The 20,564-nt window shown below is 47.3% G+C and overlaps 1 protein-coding gene across 1 annotated transcript; it reads right to left on the bottom strand.

Annotated features, from left to right (window-relative positions):
* Positions 1-3,492: 3,492 nt before the first annotated feature.
* Positions 3,493-19,432, bottom strand: LOC127191466 (L-lactate dehydrogenase C chain-like). The gene is made up of 7 exons (XM_051148578.1): positions 19,306-19,432; positions 14,803-14,920; positions 12,897-13,070; positions 10,171-10,344; positions 7,751-7,868; positions 5,265-5,388; positions 3,493-3,685 (listed from the first exon to the last, which is right to left on the bottom strand). The coding sequence occupies exons 1-7, from the start codon at positions 19,429-19,431 to the stop codon at positions 3,521-3,523; spliced, it is 999 nt and encodes a 332-aa protein (XP_051004535.1). The 5' UTR covers position 19,432; the 3' UTR covers positions 3,493-3,520.
* Positions 19,433-20,564: the final 1,132 nt, after the last annotated feature.

Raw genomic sequence — 20,564 nt, 5'->3', positions numbered from 1 at the left:
GTCAAACTGAGGGCATCAGGCTTGCACAGCAAGGATTTTTCCACTGAGCCATCTTGCTAATGCAAACCCTATGTGTTTCTAGTAATCATGTGTAAGAAATAAATACTGGGCTGGAGAGATGGCTCAGAGGTTTACGAGCACTGTCTGCACCAGGGTGGGAGGGTGGCGCACGCCTTCAATCCCAGCGCTTGGGAGGCAGAGGCAGGCAGCTCGCTGTGAGTTCGAGGCCAGCCTGGTCTATAAAGCCAGTCCAGGACAGCCAAGGCTACACAGAGAAATCCTGTGTCAGAAAACAAAAAGCATTGTCTACTCTTCCAAAGGTCCTGAGTTCAAGTCCCAGCACCCACAGGGTGGCTCATAATCCTCTATAACAAGAGCTGGTGTCCTCTTCTGGTGTGCAGGCACACATACAGGCAGAACACCGTATATGTAATAAATCTTTTAAAAAATATCTTTGTTTTTGTTTTTCAAGACAGGGTTTCTCTGTGTAACCTTGGCTGTCCTAGACTCACTTTGTAGACCAGGCTGGCCTCGAACTCACAATGATCCACCTACCTATGCCTCCCTAGTTCTGGGATTAAAGGTGTGCACCACCACGCCCGGCAAAAAATATCTTTATTTGCAAAGGAAACAGCAAGGCATACCTAAGACTGAGTTAAATGGCTGATGTAATGTAGTGGAGAAGACGTGCAGCATACAAGTCCACACACTTTTTATACTTTCATTTTTTTAATTCTGTGAATGTATTGCCTTTGGGGGAAGACATGTTTGCTTGTTTTGTTTTGACAGGGTCTCATGGTGTAGACCAAGCTGGCTTGAACTGAGAGATCTCTCTGCTTCTGCTTTCCAAGTACTGGAACTAAAGGTGTGTGACACCACAACCAGCAGAAGAAACGTTTTGAATACTTTGCTAGGTTATGTCTTGCGGGGGGAGGGTTGGGTTTTTGAGACAGGGTTTCTCTGTGTAGCCTTGGCTGTCCTGGAACTCAGTTGGTAGACCAGGCTGGCCTCAAACTGATGGAGACCTGCCTTCCTCTGCTTCCCGAGTGCTGAAAAGAGGGCATCAGATCTCCTGGGACTAGAGTTACAGACTACTGTGAGCTGCCATGTAGGTACAGGGTACTGAAACTGGTCCTCTTCCAGAGCCATTGCTCCACCCCCTTAAATACATATTTTATCTTTATTATTTTATATTGTTTTCCCTGCAAACAATGCCTTTATATTCTAAGATAAGCACAAGCCCAACTTAGATTAATCCACTTAAAAACCCAAAGCTGTACATGTCACCTTTGTTTTGGGTTTTTTGAGACAAGGTTTCTCTATCTTGGATCTTGCTCTGTAGACCAAGTTGGCCTTGAACTCACAAAGAGCTGCTTCCCCTTTAAGTGCTGGGAATAAAGGCATGTGCCACCACCATCTGACTATACATGTCACATTTTTTTCTTTTTTATTTATTCATGCATTCATTCATTTGTATTCACCTCTTCAGTTATTTTTTTGTTGTTTTGGGTTTTTGTTTGTTTTTCTGAGATAGAGTTTCTCTGTGTAGCCTTTGCTGTCCTGGACTTACTTTGTAGACCAGGCTGGCCTCGAACCACATGTCACATTTTAAACTAGGTCACACTGGATTATCTTACAAAACAAAGACGTATCTCAAGAAACGGGGTGCTTGCAGGGTGTGGTGGCACACACCTTTAATCCCAGCACTCAGGAGGCAGAGACAGATCTCTGTGAGTTCGAGGCCAGCCTGGTCTACTAAGAGTGTTCCAGGATAGCCAGGGCTATACAGAAAAACTCTGTCTCAGAAAAAAAAAAAAAAGAAGAGGAGATGAAGAAGAAACAGAGTGCTGCCTTGAGGGGCTGGGTGAGAGAACTCTCAGTTTAGGGGGCATGTGTTTGTTAGAAGTTTAGCTGAGTGGCTCTGGCATGTCACACCAGTTTCTGGGAGGTTAAGGCACAAGGATTACAATTCAAAGTATCTGGTTTGAAAAACCAAAAACCCCCCAAAAAAAAAAAAAAAAAAAAAAGAGAGAGAGAGAGAGAGATAAGAGAACATAGGAAAAAACCATAGAGAGTAAGTGGAAGTTGGAAGGATGGATAGAGATGCACAGGAAATAGAAGGAACATTCAGTTTGGTGGGTTTTTGAGATTGTGTGGGGAAGGAGCTTCCTTCTGGGACATGGGCTGAGGAGGTGAGGAGGAATGTCAGCTGGGCTAGCGGCTTTCACTGCAGCATCTGGGCTTTATTGGGACATTGTTAAAAAGAGCAGGGAGCTTTTTTTTTTGGTTTGGGGTTTTGTGTGTGTGTGTGTGTGTGTGTGTGTGTTTTGTTTTGTTTTGTTTTTTGAGACAGGGTCTCTCTGTGTACCCCTGGCTGTCCTGGACTCACTTTGTAGACCAGGCTGGCCTCGAACTCACAGTGATCTGCATGCCTCTGCCTCCTGGCTGCTGGTGTCACCATGCCCAGCCCTACCCCACTTCAAAAGCTGCATCTCAGCCAGGCCAGTTGAAATGGCCAAGCAGTGGTGGCGCATGCCTTTAATCCCAGCACTCGGGGAGGCAGCGGCAGGTGGATCGCTGTGAGCTGGAGGCTAGCCTGGTCTACAAAGTGAGTCCAGGACAGCAAAGGCTACACAGAGAGACCCTGTCTCAAAACAAAAAAATCTGTTTTTCTTCTGATACTTATGTTTTTTAAAGCTTTATTTCTGTGCATGAACATTATGCCTGCATGTATGTCTGCAGAAGGTGTCAGTCACCACGTGGGTGCTGGAAATTGAACCAGAGTCCTCTAGAAAGGCTACAAGTGCCCTTAACCACGGAGCATTATCTCCAGCCCCTTGGTGTATATGATCCTGTATTTAGTAAATGGTATACATAGGGAAGGGAACTAATGAAGCCATGTCAATGTTTCCCTTGCAACAGAAGAGGGAACACATGAAACCGGAACTGGAAGAAGTACTTCCTGTTTCATGAGAGCTTCAGTCTGTGTTGCAATGAGTTGTCACACATGCGCTGATAAAACTGAGCAGTACTCACTCATTGGTTCCTCAGAGATGTAATTTCCCTCTGTGCAGACTGCACTGATAGCCAGACACACAAAGGATTTCTAAAAGGCAGAGATTTCAGCCAGGCCTTGTGAGCGTATGCCTTTAATCCTAGCACTACACGGCAAGCAGATCCTGTCTGAGGTTACTCAGGGCTGTCCAGTGAGACCCTGTCTCAAAAGAAAGGGAAGGGGAGACCGTCTTGGTGACGCACCAGGTCTGTAATCCCAGCACTCAGGAAGGCAGAGGTAGGAGGCTCTCTGAGTTCAAGGCCAACCTGGTCAACAAAACAAGTCCAGGACAGCCAAGGCTACACAGAGAAACCCTGTCTCGAAAAACCAAGGGGTGGGGGGGCGCGAATGTCTTTACCGTTTATCTTTCTAATCTTGAGACTGGTGTTATGCCATACGTCTCCCAATATTTTATTTAACTTTTTAACATAGAAACACTCTGTTAAATTGCAGAATGTGGAGACTTTATAATTGGATGTCCTTCTGGAAGTTCCAGAGTATGTCTGCACTCTTCCTGAGAAGCGTCTCCTCTTCTGGGCTCAAGTTCACCTTCACAATGTCAGTGATGCCATTCCGTCCCAAGATACAGGGGACACTGAGGAAGATGTCCTCCTTTATTCCATATAAACCCTGAAACACAAAGTCACATCATTGTTTGGTTCCCTTGCTCTGTGCCAGAAAGCTTGAGAAGACGGTGTGGGAGGCTGGGACGCCAAGCAGAGCTATGCAGAAGGCAGAGTGATCTTTGGGAGAACTGAGAGCTGTCTTCAGTCCTGGACCACGTGGATGGTCAGTGACAAGGAAAATGTGCCAGAGGCCTTTCAAAGGACCCTCAACAGACCATCTTGCTATCTAAAAGGTTAGCTGTCTCCATGTGACCTTTTTAACTGGTGAAAGACCGAGAGCAGGAAGCCTCTGGCACACTGAGGAGACAGTTGAAGGCTAAGGTGGGTGGTGACCAGGGAGCCTGTTCTGAGTGGGCACTACAGGCAGCGCTCAGTGTGGCCCCCAGTTGCAACAGATGGCTTCTCAAGTCCTTAGAGGTGAAGCCCCAGAGGAGCAGCCCAGGGTCATTCTAACACCCCCAGCATAGTATGTGAGGACGTATGTAGCCTTGGGATGTATTCCTGCTCTTTGGTACCCCTAAACTGCCACCTTTCCTGGAGTTCCATCCTAGGACTCCCAGACTGGGCAGAGAGACATGGCAGACATGCAGCTAGCCATAGACAGTACTCAGCCGTGGAACGCTGGCCAGTGGCCGAACAGCCCTTCCACTCTCACAGCCAAAGCCAAGGCTATGGCCACCCATGCATTTGCCCGCATACTCCAGCCTCTGCTGTCTCGCTGCTGTTTGAAGCTGCGGTCCTCCTGCTCCAGATAGTTATTGCATTAGGTGCAGGACTCCCTCTCCTCAGCCAGGCTTCCTGCTCTCTACCTGACTTCATCTGCAGAGCATCTTTAGACATAGATGCCCCTAGCCGTAGGTGATAAATGGCCTTTGACTTAGCTCCCTGCCAGCTCTCCCTTTCTGTCCCTTCACCGGCGGTATAATTAGGTGCCATGTTCATATGATAGAAGCGTGCTGCCCAATGCAAAACAAGCATCCTAAAAGTGCCTGGTTCCAACCAATTATGAACACTTATCCTGGAAGCCCTACCCACTCTCCAAGGGTTACATAGCCTTTGCTCTCCCCCAAGTAAAGTTGAACTAGCTCCCTGAAGTGGTTCCCAGAGTGTCTGATCTCCGTCCTGCTCGAGGCCTTCCAAGCTCTGCCGTCTGCCCCTCCGGCCTTGGTGGGCTGGTGGCCCACAGCCCCCCTCCCCCACAGGGATGAGGAGAACCACACATGCCTCCTACCCCATCACCACCCCTGGAAGATGACAACTCTTAATGAACTCTTCCTATCTCCCTGCCCAAACTTGCCACTCGCCCCTGTGGGGCTGAGGCTGGGTTTGTGGTTGGCAATGGAAGAGCGGTGATTGTAGGCGTGTCAGGTATGAACGCTGAGGGTCAGGGAGATCACCAGACTGACAATCCGTCCCAACTCCCCTACTCGCCCAGAGCCTCGTGCACAGAGAAGGGTCCCCCACTCCTGGGGTCTTTCCCCATATCCCAGCTTCCTTCTCAGAACTCGGCCACTTGCCTCATTCATTACTTTACACTCAACCTCCCCAGTGAGCAGGCATGATAAATGAACATTTCCTCCTACCTTAACCAGCGTGGAAACCGGATGCACCCTCCTCAGATTCCTCAGTATTGATCCTGCCATATCTGTCACGGACAGCCCAATAGCCCAAGAGGTGCAGCCCTTCAGCCGTAAGATCTCAAGGCCACTGCAGTTGTGCAGGGAAGGAAATCAAAGTCGTGAGACGTCAACTCAAGGACCACACTGTTGTTCACACATCCCTTCTGAAGCACACGTCTGTGCCATGCTATTGATAGTCTCTCAGCGTTCTTTTGTGTTTATGAGCTTACAATCTTTAAAACTAGGTCTCAGCCAAGTATAGTGGGCATAAGTGAGTTCCAAACCAGCCTGATCTACACCATAAGTCCTGGGCCAACCAGAGATACCCAGTGAGATCCTGTGCCAAATAGATAAGTCTCATAAAATGTTATTATTCACTTTATTTAATCATTTATTTTTATTTTATGTGCATTGGTGTTTTGCCTGTATGTGTCTATGTGAGGGTGTCAGATCCCCTGGATCAGTCAGTTGCCATGTGGGTGCTAGGAGTTGAACCCAGGTCCTCTGGAAGGGCAGCCAATGCTCTTAACCCTCAAGCCATCTCTCATGCCCCGTTACTCACTTTAAATAAGAACTGACTAAGTGCTAGGCATGGCAGCACACACCTTTAATCCCAGTACTCAGGAGGAAAAGTCAGGCTGATCGCTGAGAGCTATCCATAGAGAGACCTAGTCTCAAAACAAAACAACAAAATCAGTTCATCTTTCTTTTTCTTTTCTTTTTTTTTGGGGGGGGGGGTTTGAGACAAGATTTCTCTGTGTAGCCTTGGCTGTCCTGGACTTGCTTTGTAGACCAGGCTGGCCTCGAACTCACAGCGATCTGCCTGCCTCTGCCTCCCAAGTGCTGGGATTAAAGGCATGCGCGCCACCACTGCCTGGCCAGTTCATCTTTCTTTTATCATAAAGTCAGACTACTAAGACACCAAGATGGGATCAATTTTTAATATTAATAACTAATGTTAGTAATATTAATTATTGTTGCTTAAATACTTAAATATAGTTTATGATTACCTTGAAAGTTACTATATACAGCTCTCTGACCACATAAAATTACTGGTATAGGCCTGGTGTAGTGGTACATACTTTTAAATTTTTGGTTTTTTACAAATGACTTTTTTTTTTTTTTTTTTTAAACAAATGACTTTTTATTTATACAGTATTCTCCCTGCATGCCAGAAGAGGGCACCAGACTTCATTATAGATGGCTGTGAGCCACCATGTGGTTGCTGGGAATTGAACTCAAAACCTTTGAAAGAACAGACAGTGCTCTTACCCTCTGAGCCATCTCTCCAGCCCCCAGGGTACATACTTTTAATCCAAGCACTTAGATGGCAGGAAAATTTCTATGGGTCAGGGCTAGCCTTCACCACATGGCAATACCCTCTCTCAAATATAGGTACACACACATATACAAAGTCAGATATGCTCATCAGAGAAACTCTGAGGAATACATGAAAGGAAGTAAAAACTCAAATCCTACAGAGGTGCCACAGATAAGCAGCCAGCGGCAGGTATGGACCTCACAGGCCTCATGTGCCCAGACTGAGACACTGTCAGAAACCTAGGCCTGTTCATCTAACGCAGCAAAGGTCTGTGTAAGATTTATTCTTTGTAAATTTTTATCTTACATGTCTGGGTATTTGGCTTACATGTATGTCTGTGCCCCACATGTGTGTCTGGTTTCCGCAGAAGCCAAAGAGGGCTGCAGATACCCTGGACTGGAGTTACACAGAGTTGAGAGCCACCATGTGGTGCTAGGAATCCAAGCCAGGACCTCTGGAAGAGCAGCCAGTATGCTTAACCACTGAGCCAGCTCTCGAGCCATCTACAAAATTTGTTTTTCATTTTGTTTGGTTTTTGAGGGGGAGCTGTTTGTTTTGTTTTGGGTTTTTGTTTTTGTTTTTTTTTTTTTTTTGAGACACAGTTTCCCTATGTAGCCTTGGCTGAAATTTGCTCTATAGACCAGACTGGTCTTGAACTCACAGAGATCAGACTACCTCTGGCTCCCGAGTGTTGAAATTAAAGGTGTGTAACACCAACAGATACAAAATGTTTTGGGTCTTTTTTTTGGGGGGGGGGTTTGGTTTTTTAAGACAGGATTTCTCTGTGTAGCCGTGGCTGTCCTGGACTCGCTTTATAGACCAGGCTGGCCTCGAACTCACAGTGATCCACCTGCCTCTGCCTCCCAAGTGCTGGGATTAAAGGCATGCGCCACCACTCCCAGCTACAAAATGTATTCTTTCTTTTTTTAAAGACTTATTTATTATGTATACAGTATGCATCAGATCACATCATAGATGGTTGTGAGCCACCATGTGGTTGCTGGGAATTGAACTCAGGACCTCTGGAAGTGCAGTCAGTGCTCTTAACCGCTGAGCCATCTCTCCAGCCCACAAAATGTATTCTTAATACCAGTTATTAAGGCATTGAAAATCACATAACTACGGTTACCTTTCTATCACCTGTTTGTGGACCATTCCCCATTGTTCCTTGTCTGAATCGGTTCCAAATCCTGGGATCAGCGACTTCAGAGGTACACCAGCAACATTCACACCACTCCATACAGGCACTGAGAAAACAGAACAAGACAACTGTCCTCATGAGTCTCTCTTGCCAAAACTGAGCCAGCTGCTTGCTTGAGTTTACTGCTGGGGTGTTTTGTTGAGAGGGTTTGTTTCTGTTCTGTTTTTTTTTTTTTTAAGATTTAAATTTTTTTCAAAAAGTTTATTTATTTATTATGCATATAGTATTCTGTACTGCATATGAGTCAGCAGGCCAGAACAGAGCACCAGATCTCAGTATAGGTGGTTGTGAGCCACCATGTGGTTGCTGGGAATTGAACTCAGGACCTTTGGAAGAACAGCCAGTGCTCTTAACCTCTGAGCCATCTCTCCAGCTCCTGTTCTGTTCTGTTCTGTTTCTGTTCTTTTGAGAAAGGCCCTAGCTACCTTCAAATCCATGTCTTCCTGCCTTTGCCCCAGTGACCGCTGACAAGCATAGCACGTGTTGCCACATGTGGCTAGTGTTGACTGACTGGGTGGCATATGACTCCAGCTGGCCTCAACTCAATGTATAGTCAAAGATGGCACCAAACTCCTGATCCTCCTGCCTCTACTCCACCCCCACCTCCAGATGACTAGATTTTAGGCATATACCAGCACTCCCGGGTTGGGCTGGTTGAGAATGTCGAGCTTGGTAAGTACCCGAGGATGTCTGTAAACTTCTGACCTCCTACTGCAGCCTCCTAAGTCCTGGCATCACAAGTGCTCACCGCCACAGCTGGATGGAGTTTTGGTTTGTACCTTATGGGTAGGACGCTATCTCACATCATAGATAGAAACAAGGCATTACAGTTTTCTTGTTTTTTGTTTGTTTTGCTTTTTAAATGATTTTTAAAAATGTATTATTAGGCATCAGATCACATTATAGATGGTTGCGAACCACCATGTGGTTGCTGGGAATTGAACTCCAGACCTCTGGAAGAGCAGGCAGTGCTCTTAACTGCTGAGCCATCTCTCCAGCTCCCTAAAACAATTTTTGTTTGTTTGTCTGTTTTGTTTTTTGAGACAGGGTTTCTCTGTGTAGCCCTGCTGTCCTGGACTAACTTGGTAGACCAGGCTGGCCTCGAACTCATAGCAATCCAATCTGCCTCCCCAGTGCTGGGATTAAAGGCGTGTGCCACCACGCCCGGCTTCTTTTTTTTAAAAGATGTATTCTGTTTGTATTTTTGTCCTCTTTACTTATTTGTGCATGTGTGTCTATACTGGGGCCCTAAAGAGAGTTTTGGATTCCTGACACTTGAGTTACAGGTGGCAAGGAAAAAGTGCTCATAACTGCTGAGCCAGCTCTCCAGCCTCCAAAGTAAGTTTTAATTAGACAGAAAGGGAAATTACAGGAGACAACATTAGAAAACACAGGCCAGGTGTGGTGGCGCATACCTTTAATCCCAGCACTTAAGAGTTTGAGGCCAGCCTAGTCTACAAAGTGAGTCTAGGACAGCTAAGGCTACACAGAGGAACTCTGTCTCAAAAAACCAAACCAAAACAAAACAGAAAGAAAGTACATAGTTGAATTACATGTAATTGTGTGGTGCAGGAGGCATTTTAAAGCAATATACAAAGTGCAGATTCTACAAAGAAAAGGATTGCTAGGAAACATGCCTTAACTTGAAGGACCTCACACTTCCCCACAGGAGCAGAGCCAAGAAGCAATAAGCAGCCATGTAGACTCTCATACAAACTGTCCCTGGAGAGATGGCTCAGAGGTTAAGAGCCCTGGCTGCTCTTCCAAAGGTCCTGAGTTCAATTTCCGGCAACCACATGGTGGCTCACAACCATCTGTAGTGGGATCTGGTGCCCTCTTGTGGCCTGAAGGTGTACACGCAGACAGAGCACTGTATACATAATAAATAAATCTTAAAAACAAAAACTAGGTGGGGAGGTGGCACGCCTTTAATCCCAGCACACGGGAGGCAGAGGCAGGTGGATTGCTGTGAGTTCAAGGCCAGCCTGGTCTACAAAGTGAGTCCAGGACAGCCAAGGCTACACAGAGAAACCCTGTCTCAAAAAAGCAAACCACACCAACAACAAAAACAAAAACAAAACAAAATGAAACAACAACAACAACAACAAAAAAAAAACCCAAAAGCAACCTGTCTCTAAGGAAAGGGATGAAAATTATGAGCTGGGCTTGGTGGCACACACCTGCAATCCCAGCACTCAGGGAGGCAGAAGCATTAAGATTTCTATGAGTTTGAGGCCAGCCTGGTTTACAAAGCAAGCCCTGGACAGCCAAAACAATAAATAAATAAATGTGTGAGAATTATGCAGCTATCTTGGCGGAGGATGGGATCTGAAGCTGGTCACACTTACCACTGGAGTCTCCATGTTCTCCTAGAATCCAGCCATGGCAGCTGGTAGGGTGGACACCCAGCTTCTCTCCAATCATGTAACGGAAACGGGCAGAGTCCAGGTTACAGCCACTTCCGATCACATGCGACACAGGGAAGCCGCTTAGCTTCCACACGACGTATGTCAAAATGTCCACTAGGAACAACAGGTCAGACAATGTTGGACAAAGAGCCATAGCAATTTCTCTTTACAATGCTTTTCTAAACAGATAAACTATTTTGGAGTCACATGCAGATTCATCAGAATTCAAAGTTTAGTGAATCGAAAAGGTAGGCAACTCAGGGGGTTTTATATTAAATCATTCGCTAGTAGAATCTTGGAACAAGCCGGGCGTGGTGGCGCACGCCTTTAATCCCAGCACTCGGGAGGCAGAGGCAGGCGGATCGCTGTGAGTTCAAGACCAGCCTGGTCTACAAAGTGAGTCCAGGATGGCCAAGGCTACACAGAGAAACCCTGTCTCGAAAAACCAAAAAAAAAGAATCTTGGAACATCCTCTGAGACACTCTGGGCTTTTCTGCAAATCTAACAAGGGGTCAGGTCTACCTCTTTGACTTTCTGGATTTCTCCTTTCCACTGCCACACCCTCACCTGAGCTATCAATATGTTACCTAGAATACTGTGTGGGGCACCACCAGAAAGGTCTGCAGGGCCGTGGGCACAGCCAGAAGGGTCTGCAGGGGCGTGGGCATGACCAGAAGGGTCTGCAGGGGCGTGGGCACAGCCAGAAGGGTCTGTAGGGGCGTGGGCACCGCCAGAAGGGTCTGCAGGGGCGTGGGCACAGCCAGAAGGGTCTGCAGGGGCGTGGGCACGACCAGAAGGGTCTGCAGGGGCGAGGGTACCGCCGGAAGGGTCTGCAGGGGCGTGGGCACCGCCGGAAGGGTCTGCAGGGGTGTGGGCACCGCCAGAAGGGTCTGCAGGGGCGTGGGCATGGCCAGAAGGGTCTGCAGGGGCATGGGCACCGCCAGAAGGGTCTGTAGGGGCATGGGCACCGCCGGAAGGGTCTGCAGGGGTGTGGGCACCGCCAGGAGGGTCTGCAGGGCCATGGGCAGGGCCAGAAGGGTCTGCAGGTACGTGCACAATACAGAAAGAGCATGACAGCTTTGCTCCAGGCTGATGCTCTATGCAAGCAGAAAGTGATGGCTAAGGGGCAGCCAGGAGCTGCAGATCAGGGTACTGGAGACAGGAGGGAGGGAGGGAAACAGCAAAGATTGGGAAACAGTTTGAGTTTTAGGCATTTAAGGAAAATTCTGCCAAGGCTGGAGCGATGGCTCGAAGGTTAAGAGCACTGACTGCTCTCCCAAAAGTCCTGAGTTCAATTCCTAGCAACCACATGGTGGCTCACAACCATCTAAAATGAGACCTGGTGCCCTCTTCTGGCCTGCAGGTGTACATACAGGGGAAATACTGTATATATAATAGAAATCTTAAAAATAAAATAAAACAAAATTTAACAGCGCTAGGAAGCACGTGTGACAGTAGCAAAGGTGTCAACACACAAATATCTGGCTAGATTAATCTTTAAAAAAAATGAAGACACTGGATCTAAACTTTGGAAAAGCTGACAGGAGCAGGTTGCTAAGAACTCTGGGACACATAGTGCTGATGTGAATGTCAAAGGCACAGCACAGAACTTTGAAAATCTGTGTGCAGCTTCTAACAGAGCCTAACACTTCAGAGGCAGTGTCCCACTTGTGTCCCTCCGCCCTCATCACTTACTCCAAAGAAAGATTTGACCACACAAGTGCTTACATGTGAGTGTTCACGTCATCCTTAAAAATGCATCGACAGGGGCTGCAGAGGTGGCTCCGTGGTTGAGAGCACGTATTGCTCTTGTAGAGGATCCAGGTTTGGTTCCCAGCACCCACATGATGGCTCACAACTGCCTGTAACATGTTACAGGGGACCTGACACCCTCTTCTGGCCTTCATTGGACCAGGCACTCATGTGGGTGCCCATGCATGCTTGTAGGCAAAACATTCATACACAAATAAAGACCAACTTTTAAACACCAACAGGTGAAAAAAAGCATTTGAAATGTATACACGGGACTGCAGAGATGGCCCAGTGGGTAGAGTTAGATGGGCTCAGATGGTTGTACGTCATCATGTGGGTGCTAGGAACCAAACCTGGGTCCTCTGGAAGAGCAGTCGGATCCCTTAGTACTCATGAGAAAAGCAAGACATGCTACGTGTACAACCCTAGGGCTGGTAAGGGTCAGGGTGCACAGAGACATTCATCCAACAACTCAGTGGTCAGCAGGCTAGCCAAAATGGCAAGCTCCAGGCTCAGTGGGCGATGCTGGCAAGCAGCGCAGGAAGACACCAGTCTCTGTGCATGCAGGTGCTCACACGTGCTCACCACAATCACACACACGGAAAAAGTTTGCACTGTAAAAGCGGGTAGGTAGAGAAATTTGTCTCACTGTTGTTTTTTGTTTGTTAAGCTCCAGAAAATGAGTCAAGTGGTAGGAAGAGGGATGAAGTACAGTTGAGCACACAGCCCCGCAGAGGTGACAGCGACAATCCCGACCCTACTGTGAGTGATGGCATCTGTCAAACTTACGGCTTGCAGACTTTGAATGAACAAAGCTTATTACCCGCAAATGCAACCTTAGTGAAGTGTAGAACAGAATGGTTCTAAACCGTGGTATGGACCAAACATCACTCGGAAGGGGAGGGCACCCTCACCTGGATTTGCGACGATCATTATCTTACAGTCCGGGCTGTTTTTGACGACGCCTGGAACGATTCCTTTCATGATCTCAACGTTGCGCTGAAGCAGGTCAAGGCGCGATTCTCCCACCTTCATTGTTGCACCCGCCGTGATGATAACTAATTTGGAGTTGGCAGACACACTGTAATCTGAGGAGGAGAGAGAAGACAGCATTTCAGGCAGGACTGCCAACCACTGGGCCTCAGCTCCTTAACGCGTCTACCCCATGCTCTCATTCACATGGCCACCTCCTAATCTGCCATTCCCTTCAACCCAGTGAGGCCCGGCTGCTGCCTTTGCTCTTATGTGTTGCCGGGAGCTGAAGCCATGGCAGAGTCACCGCTGTACTCCATCCCGGCACACTGGCTTTTCAGAATCTCTGTCTGTTTTAGGACTCTTTTTTTGTTTTGTTTTGGGTTTTTTTTGTTTTTTTGAGACAGGGTCTCTCTGTATATCCTTGGCTGTGCTCGACTCGCTTTGTAGACCAGGCTGGCCTCGAACTCACAGTGATCTGCCTGCCTCTGCCTCCCAAGTGCTGGGACTAAAGGCGTGCGCCACCACGCCTGACCTTGTTTTAGGACTCTTAAGACAAGAATAGATTTACCTCTAATTATCATAAGGAACCAATTTTGATATCACAAATGAGTCAGATCTTAATTCAGACAAGAAAATAAACTACTTACACTTATACTTCATGTAGTTACCAGTCTGGAAATTATTTCACTTACTATACCCAAGGCCAGTGACACCATGTTTGCTTAGCGTTTTTAAAAATTATTAGGCAGGTGCCCAATCAGCAATTGCCCTAAGTACCTCTTACACACATCCTATTTCTTGTGTGTGTGCCATGGCATGGACTTCATGTGGGTGTTAGAGAGTGACATGGGGAGTTGGCCCTCTCATTCTACCACATGGGTCCCTGAAACTGAACTCAGGGCATCAGGCTCAGTGGAAGGACTGGTACCACACATTCAAAACAACGAAACCACCACAAAACAGGGTCTGAGGGCTGCAGACATGGACCAGCAGTTAAAAACAATTTCGGCTCTTCCAGAGGTCCCAAGTTCAGTTTCCAGCACCCACATCTGATGGCGCCCAATCTCCTGTAACTTCAGATCTAGGGGATCCAAGCCTTCGGCCTCCATGGGAGCCTGCACTCATGTGCACATAACTACATGCCCCCCCCACACTCACATAATTTTTTTTTAAGTACTAAAAATTGGCAGGGTGTGGTGGTGCACATCTTTAGTTCCAGTACTTGGGAGGCAGAGGCAGGCGAATCTCTGAGTTCCAGGCTAGCCTGGTCTACAAAGTGGGTCCAGGATAGCCAAGGCTACACAGAGAAACTCTGTCAGGAAAAAAGGGTTGAACAGAATGATTATATTAAATTAATACATACATACAATTAAATTGTATGTGTTAATGACTGATTTTTTAAAGAAGATTTATTTATAATTATGTATATAGTATGGTGCCTGCACGTACACCTGCACACCAGAAGAGGGCACCAGATCACATTATAGATGGTTGCGAGCCACTGTGCAGTTGCTAGGAATTGAACTCAGGACCTCTGCAAGAGCAGGTGGTGTTTTTAACCACTGAGCCATCTCTCCTGGCCTTGACAGTGATTTTTTTTTTAATTATATGTTTATTGAAGTCAACTTTGTAAAAATGATTACCTTTTCTGTTTTTTGAGATAGGTCTTATGTAGCCCAGGCTGGCCCCAAACTTGGTGTGTAGCTGAGGTTGGGCTAAACTTCTGATCCTCCTCTTACCTCTGCCTCCCAAGTGCTGGGATTACAAGGTGCCCAAGTAATTACACATGGTAAGTTCAGCACTTTTCACAAAGCTCTGTAAGTAACATGAACGAAGAAGACTAACCAGTTCCGTAGACGATATTTGGAGTACTCAAAAAGAGGCTGCCATGGTGAAGATCCAGGGCCTCTCCCTTCAGCTTGTTTGCGTTAGCATCAATAAGGGCAAGTTCGTCAGCCAAACCCTGAAACACACTTGAGTTATGAATAATGTTTTCTTTCTTTTTTTCTTTTTTTGGTTTTTTGAGACAGGGTTTCTCTGTGTAGCCTTGGCTGCCCTGGACTGGATTTGTAGACCAGGCTGGCCTCGAACTCACAGAGATGCGCCTGCCTCTGCCTCCCGAGTGCTGGGATTAAAGGCATGCGCCACCACACTGGGCTATGAATAGTGTTTTCTAAACTTTAGGAGAATAAGAGGGTGGAGCTGTGCTGGTAATGTGTCTGCCTTATATGTGAGACCTTGGGTCTGATCCCCAGCACTGAAAGAATCAAGTTTTATGTGGCCATTTGTTGCTATTGTTTTTCTTTTTTCTTTTTCTTTCTTTCTTTTTTCTTTCTTTTTTTTTTCTTTTTCTTTTTTTTTTTTTTTTTTTTTTTTTTTTGAGACAGGGGTTTTCTGTGTTAGCCTTCGCTGTTCTGAGTTTGCTTTGTAGACCAGGCTGGCCTTGAACTCACATTGATCCGCCTGCCTCTACTTCCCGACTGCTGGAATTTAACACCATACCCGGCTTGTTTTTTTTGTTTTTTTGGTTTTTTTTTCAAAATAGGATTTCTCTGTGTAGCCCCGGCTGTCCTAGAACTTGCTCTGTAGACCAGGTTAGCCTTCAGCTCAGAGATCCACCAGCCTATGCCTCTGCATGCTGGCATTAAAGATGCATGCCACCAAAGCCGGGCACAGTGGCGTAAATCTGTAATCCTACACTCAGAGAGGCAGAGGCAGGAGGATCTTTATGTGTTTAAGGCCAGCCTGGCCTACAAAGGGAGTCCAGGATAGGCAAGGCTACACAGAGAAACCCTGCCTCAAAATCCCCTCTGCCTCCCCCAAAAAGATGTGTGCCCCCCCCCCACAGAGAATCTTGTGTAGGGGTGGGTTTGTTTTTTAAGATTTATTTATGTACGCAGTGTTTTGCTTGCATGTACACCTGCTCTCCAGCAGAGGGCACCAGATCTCATTATAGATGGTTTGAGCCACCATGTGGTTGCTGGGAATTGAACTCAGGACCTTTGGAAAAGCAGCCAGTGCTCTTAACCTCTGAGCCATCTCTCCAGCCCCTGAATCTTGTGGAGGTTTTGTTGTTGTTGTTGTTGTTGTTGTTGTTGTTGTTGTTGTTGTTGTTGTTGTTGTTGTTGTTTCTTCGAGACAGGGTTTCTCTGTGTAACCTTGGCTGTCCGGGACTCATTTTGTAGACCAGGCTGGCCTCAAACTCCCAGTGATCCACCTGCTCTGCCTCCCGAGTGCTGGGATGAAAGGCGTGCGCCACCACACCCGGCTTCTTTTACAATTCTTTAGAGGTTATATTTTGTTATTTTCATCTATGTGTATGTGGGCGTGTCTGTGGGATACACATTAGCGTGGGTGGGTGGGTAGTACTAGAAGAGACCAGAAGAGGGCACTAGATCCTCTGGAGTGGAGTTACAGGTATCTGTGAGCCGCCAGATATAGGTGCCGGATACAGGTGCCAGCAGCGCTCTTAACCGCTGAGCCACCTCGCCACCCTCCTAGAGCAGAGTCATTTTTTTTTTTTTAAGATTTATTTAATTATTACATACACAGTGTTCTGCCTGCATGTACACTTGCACACTAGAAGAGGGCACCAGATCTCATGATAGTTATGAGCCACCATGTGGTTGCTGGAAATTGAACTCAGGACCTCTGCAAGAGCAGATGGTGCTCTTAAGGGCTGAGCCATCGCTCCAGGCCCAGAACGAGTCTTTTTCACCCTTCAAGTTGCACTTTAAACTCAATGAGAATTGAGGGCATTCTGTCCGAGGGTTTTCACTTGAATATCAAGCTAGGCACTGACCTGCAAACACTGCTTTCACTGTGCCTCCTTATGGCTCAAACAGAAAGAAGCCACCCGTGCTGTCTGTTGTTTTCACTCCTCTCGCTTTTATATTGGCCCCTGAGCTTCATGGGAGCTCACCACCTGTGCTCACTGCATTACTGTATTTGACAGACAGCAAAAGAGATCTACCAGAATCACACACAGCTGGGGCTGGAGTGATGGCTCAACGGTAAGGAGCACCTGCTGCTCTTCCAGAGGTCCTGAGTTCAATTCCCAGAACCCACATCAGGTGGCTCACTTCTGCCTGTAATCAATCCAACAGGAGGCCAGAGGTGGGGATTTCCCCTTCTTCTTCTGGCATCCACCCTCACGTATATATATGGCCCACACTCATAAGACACACATGTCTGGGTTAATAATAAGAGAGTTAAAATTTAAGACAAATCCAGGCCAGCAGGGCGGTGGTGGCACACGCCTTTAATCCCAGCACTCGGGAGGCAGAGGCAGGCAGATTACTGTGAGTTCGAGGCCAGCCTGGTCTACAAATCCAGTCTAGGACAGCCAAGATGACACAGAGAAACCCTGTCTCACCCCCCCCCCCAAAGAAAAGGAAAGAAAGAAAAAGAGGAAAAAAGAAACATCCAGGCAACTAATCCATCCTGTCCTCAGAGTGAAGCTGGCTCCTGAACATGTACAGTGGTACAGACATGACAAAGATGTGATCTGTGAGCTTTGACAATTTTATTTTGAAATTATGACATCACTGAGTATGGTGACCAATGCCTTTAATTCCAGCGCTCGTGAGGCAGAGGCAGGCGAATCTCTGTGAGTTCGAGACCAGCATGGTCTACAAAGCAAGTCCAGGACAGCCAAGGCTACCCAGAGAAACAAACAACACTCTAAAAAAACAAATAAATAAATTGTATTGTCCTCTGGTTTTGTTGTTGTTGTTGTTGTGTTTTTATTTATTTATTTTTTTTTTTGAGACACAGTTTCTCTGTGTAGTTCTGGCTGGCCTGGAACTCACAGAGATCTGTGTGCCTCTGCCTCCAGAGCACTGAGACGAAAGGCGTGCACCACTCCTGCCCGACCCCTGCGCTTTTTGAGACAGGTTCCCCCTCGTAGACTAGATTGGCCTCAAATTACCCATGCAGCTGAGGATGGCCTGAAATTCCTGACACTCCTTCTCTACCTTTTAAAGTGCTGGGATTACAGGAGTATGTCGTACCCAGCCTGAATGGCTCTACCACCACATAGACAATGCTAAGAGTGACATCAATAGAAAGAATCTATTCCAAGACTGCGCCTTCTGTGCCTGCTCGCTAGGCCTTAGGGAAACCTCAAGCCATGCAGACAAGCTCTCCCTATATGGTCCAGGCACACCTCACACTCAGGAGTCCCCTGCCTCAGGAGATTTGCAGGATATTTGATCCTATTGTGAACTGGAGATTGAGAATTGTTAAAAACTTGCTTCTTGTTTGGTGTGGTTGAGCCCTAACACACACCTTTAATCCAAAAACTTTGTTTATTGTAAACAGATGGTTATGGTGTGGCTCAAACCTAGCACGTGGCTAATCCAAGAGCTTTCTGTACACAGGACTTAATAAAATTAACGCTAGGTCAAGAGGCGGAGCAAGAAACCAGCTGGCAGGGAGTAAAGAGCGGGAAGGACTTTGAGTTGAGGGGGATTTAAGACACAGTGGATAAGAAGAGGCTTTTGAGCTTTGAGGTAGCAAGCTCTTTGGCTTTTAGCTTTTCCTCCTGGGCTGTCAGCTGGGCTATCAGCTGGGCTGGCAAGCTTTTGGCTTTGAGCTTTTTGGTTTCTCCTCTGAGATGTGAGCAGGGTAGGAAGGTCAGCTGGGTGCTCTCTCTGCCTCTCTGCGCTAGCAGGGCTTTTGTTTTGTTTTTTGTTTTTTTGAGACAAGGTTTCTCTGTGTAGCCTTGACTGTCCTGGACTCACTTTGTAGACCAGGCTGGCCTTGAACTCACAGCGATCCACCTGCCTCTGCCTCCCGAGTGCTGGGATTAAAGGCATGCGCCACAACCGCCCGGCAGAGCTAGCAGGTTTTTACTCCAGCATCCAGCTCCCAAGCCTTTATTGGTAAAAATTGAATGTTTAAGTTTTTTTGTTGCTGTTTTTGGTTTTGGTTTTTTTTGGGGGGGGGGTGGGGAAAGGGTTTCTCTATGCTATCTTGGCCACCCTGGGCTTTGTAGACCAGGCTGGCCTTGAACTCACAGCGATCCACCTGCCTCTGCCTCCCAAGTGCTGGGACTAAAGGCGTGCGCCACCATGCCTGGCTCTAGATTTTCATTTTTTAAAACAATGTTTTGGCGCTCCTACTCAGCTCACATCTCAGAGGAAAAAGCCCAAAACGCTCACTTTCATAAGAGGAAAAGCCAAAAACAAACACAAACTAAAACAACAAACAAACACCAACACCAACCAAAAAACAAAACAAAACAACCTAAAACCCGAAGAGCTTGCTAGCTCAACGCAGGATTTACCTATTTCAATTAGGGGATCATCAGTCTTGCAGGCCTGACCTAAAAGAGTCACTGCTCACCTTCAGTAAGATACTAATAGTGCAGGCCATGCCCACATTTCCAACTCCCACCACTGTGATCTTACACCGGGAGGTTTTATCTTCTGCAGTTAGGTTCTGAATTAGCTTCTCTTTGACAGTGGACATGCTGAGCCTGAAGAACAGAAGGAAATTTCAGTGGATACCCATGCCTACAGTCAAGACATTAAACAACGCTTTTTTTTTTTTTTTTTCTTTTTGGTGGGGAGTGGAGTTGAGGCAGGGTTTCACACTGTATCTAGGGCTGGCTAGGAAGTCACTATGTAGTCCAGGCTGGCCTTGAACTCATCGCGCGCGCGCGCGCGCACACGCGCACACACACACACACACACACACACACACACACACACACACACACACACACTCAAAAAAAAAGGCCAGGCCTGGTGGCGCACACCTGGTCTACAAATAGAGTCCAGGACAGTCAAGGCTACATAGGGAAACCCTGTCTTGAAAAACAAAGGGGGGAGGGGGAAAAGCCGGGCTTGGTGGCCCACACCTTTAATCCCAGCACTGGGGACACTCGGAGGCCAGGCAGGTGGATGACTGTAAATTCGTGGTCTCGGAGTGAGGCCAGGACAGCCAGGGAAACACAAATCCTGTCTGGGGCTGAGGGTAGTGGGAAGAGTAGGAGGAAATCATAGCAATCCTCCTGTCTCAGTCACTCAGAGTGTAGGGATTACAGGCCGGTGCCACCAAACCTGTCTAGGAGCTATCTCTTGAGTTTGCAGAGTTCAGGAGCCAAAATCTAGGAAAACCCAGGGGTTCCCTAGCTAGAGTGTGGGAGGAGTAAAACTGAAGCCTCCTGAAGCAGCTCCCTGCAGGCTCCTCCCCTGCCCAGTACCACAAGCCCACAGAAGCTTTCCTTCACCGGAAGGATGCAAAAGATACAGCCTAGAGCTGACACCGCTGCAGAGGAGTGAAATCCGGACCACAGTTAGGCTCAGGAGCCAACGTTTATAACGAATGTAGCACGCTAGCGACTGCGTCAGCACGAAAGCCACGCCTTCTGCCACGCCCCCTGCCAGTCAGGCACGCCCACCCGCAGGACCTGGGCTATGGTCTCCAGAAGGATTCCTAGTCCTCTGGGTCTGCACGTTGAGGCCACACAGAGGCTGCTAGCCCAGGAAGCGCCTCCTTGAAGGCCCTGGCATTAACTGCGCTACCTTTTTGCTTCGAGGAAGTGCAGAACTTTGAGGATACCCAAGCCTTACATCGTTTGTAAGCAATTTATTTATTTA

This window comes from Acomys russatus, chromosome 7 (genome assembly GCF_903995435.1).
Source record: "Acomys russatus chromosome 7, mAcoRus1.1, whole genome shotgun sequence".
Classification (NCBI taxonomy): domain Eukaryota; kingdom Metazoa; phylum Chordata; class Mammalia; order Rodentia; family Muridae; genus Acomys; species Acomys russatus.
Note: the sequence above shows the minus strand (reverse complement) of the source record. Positions and strands in the feature narration are given on the sequence as shown.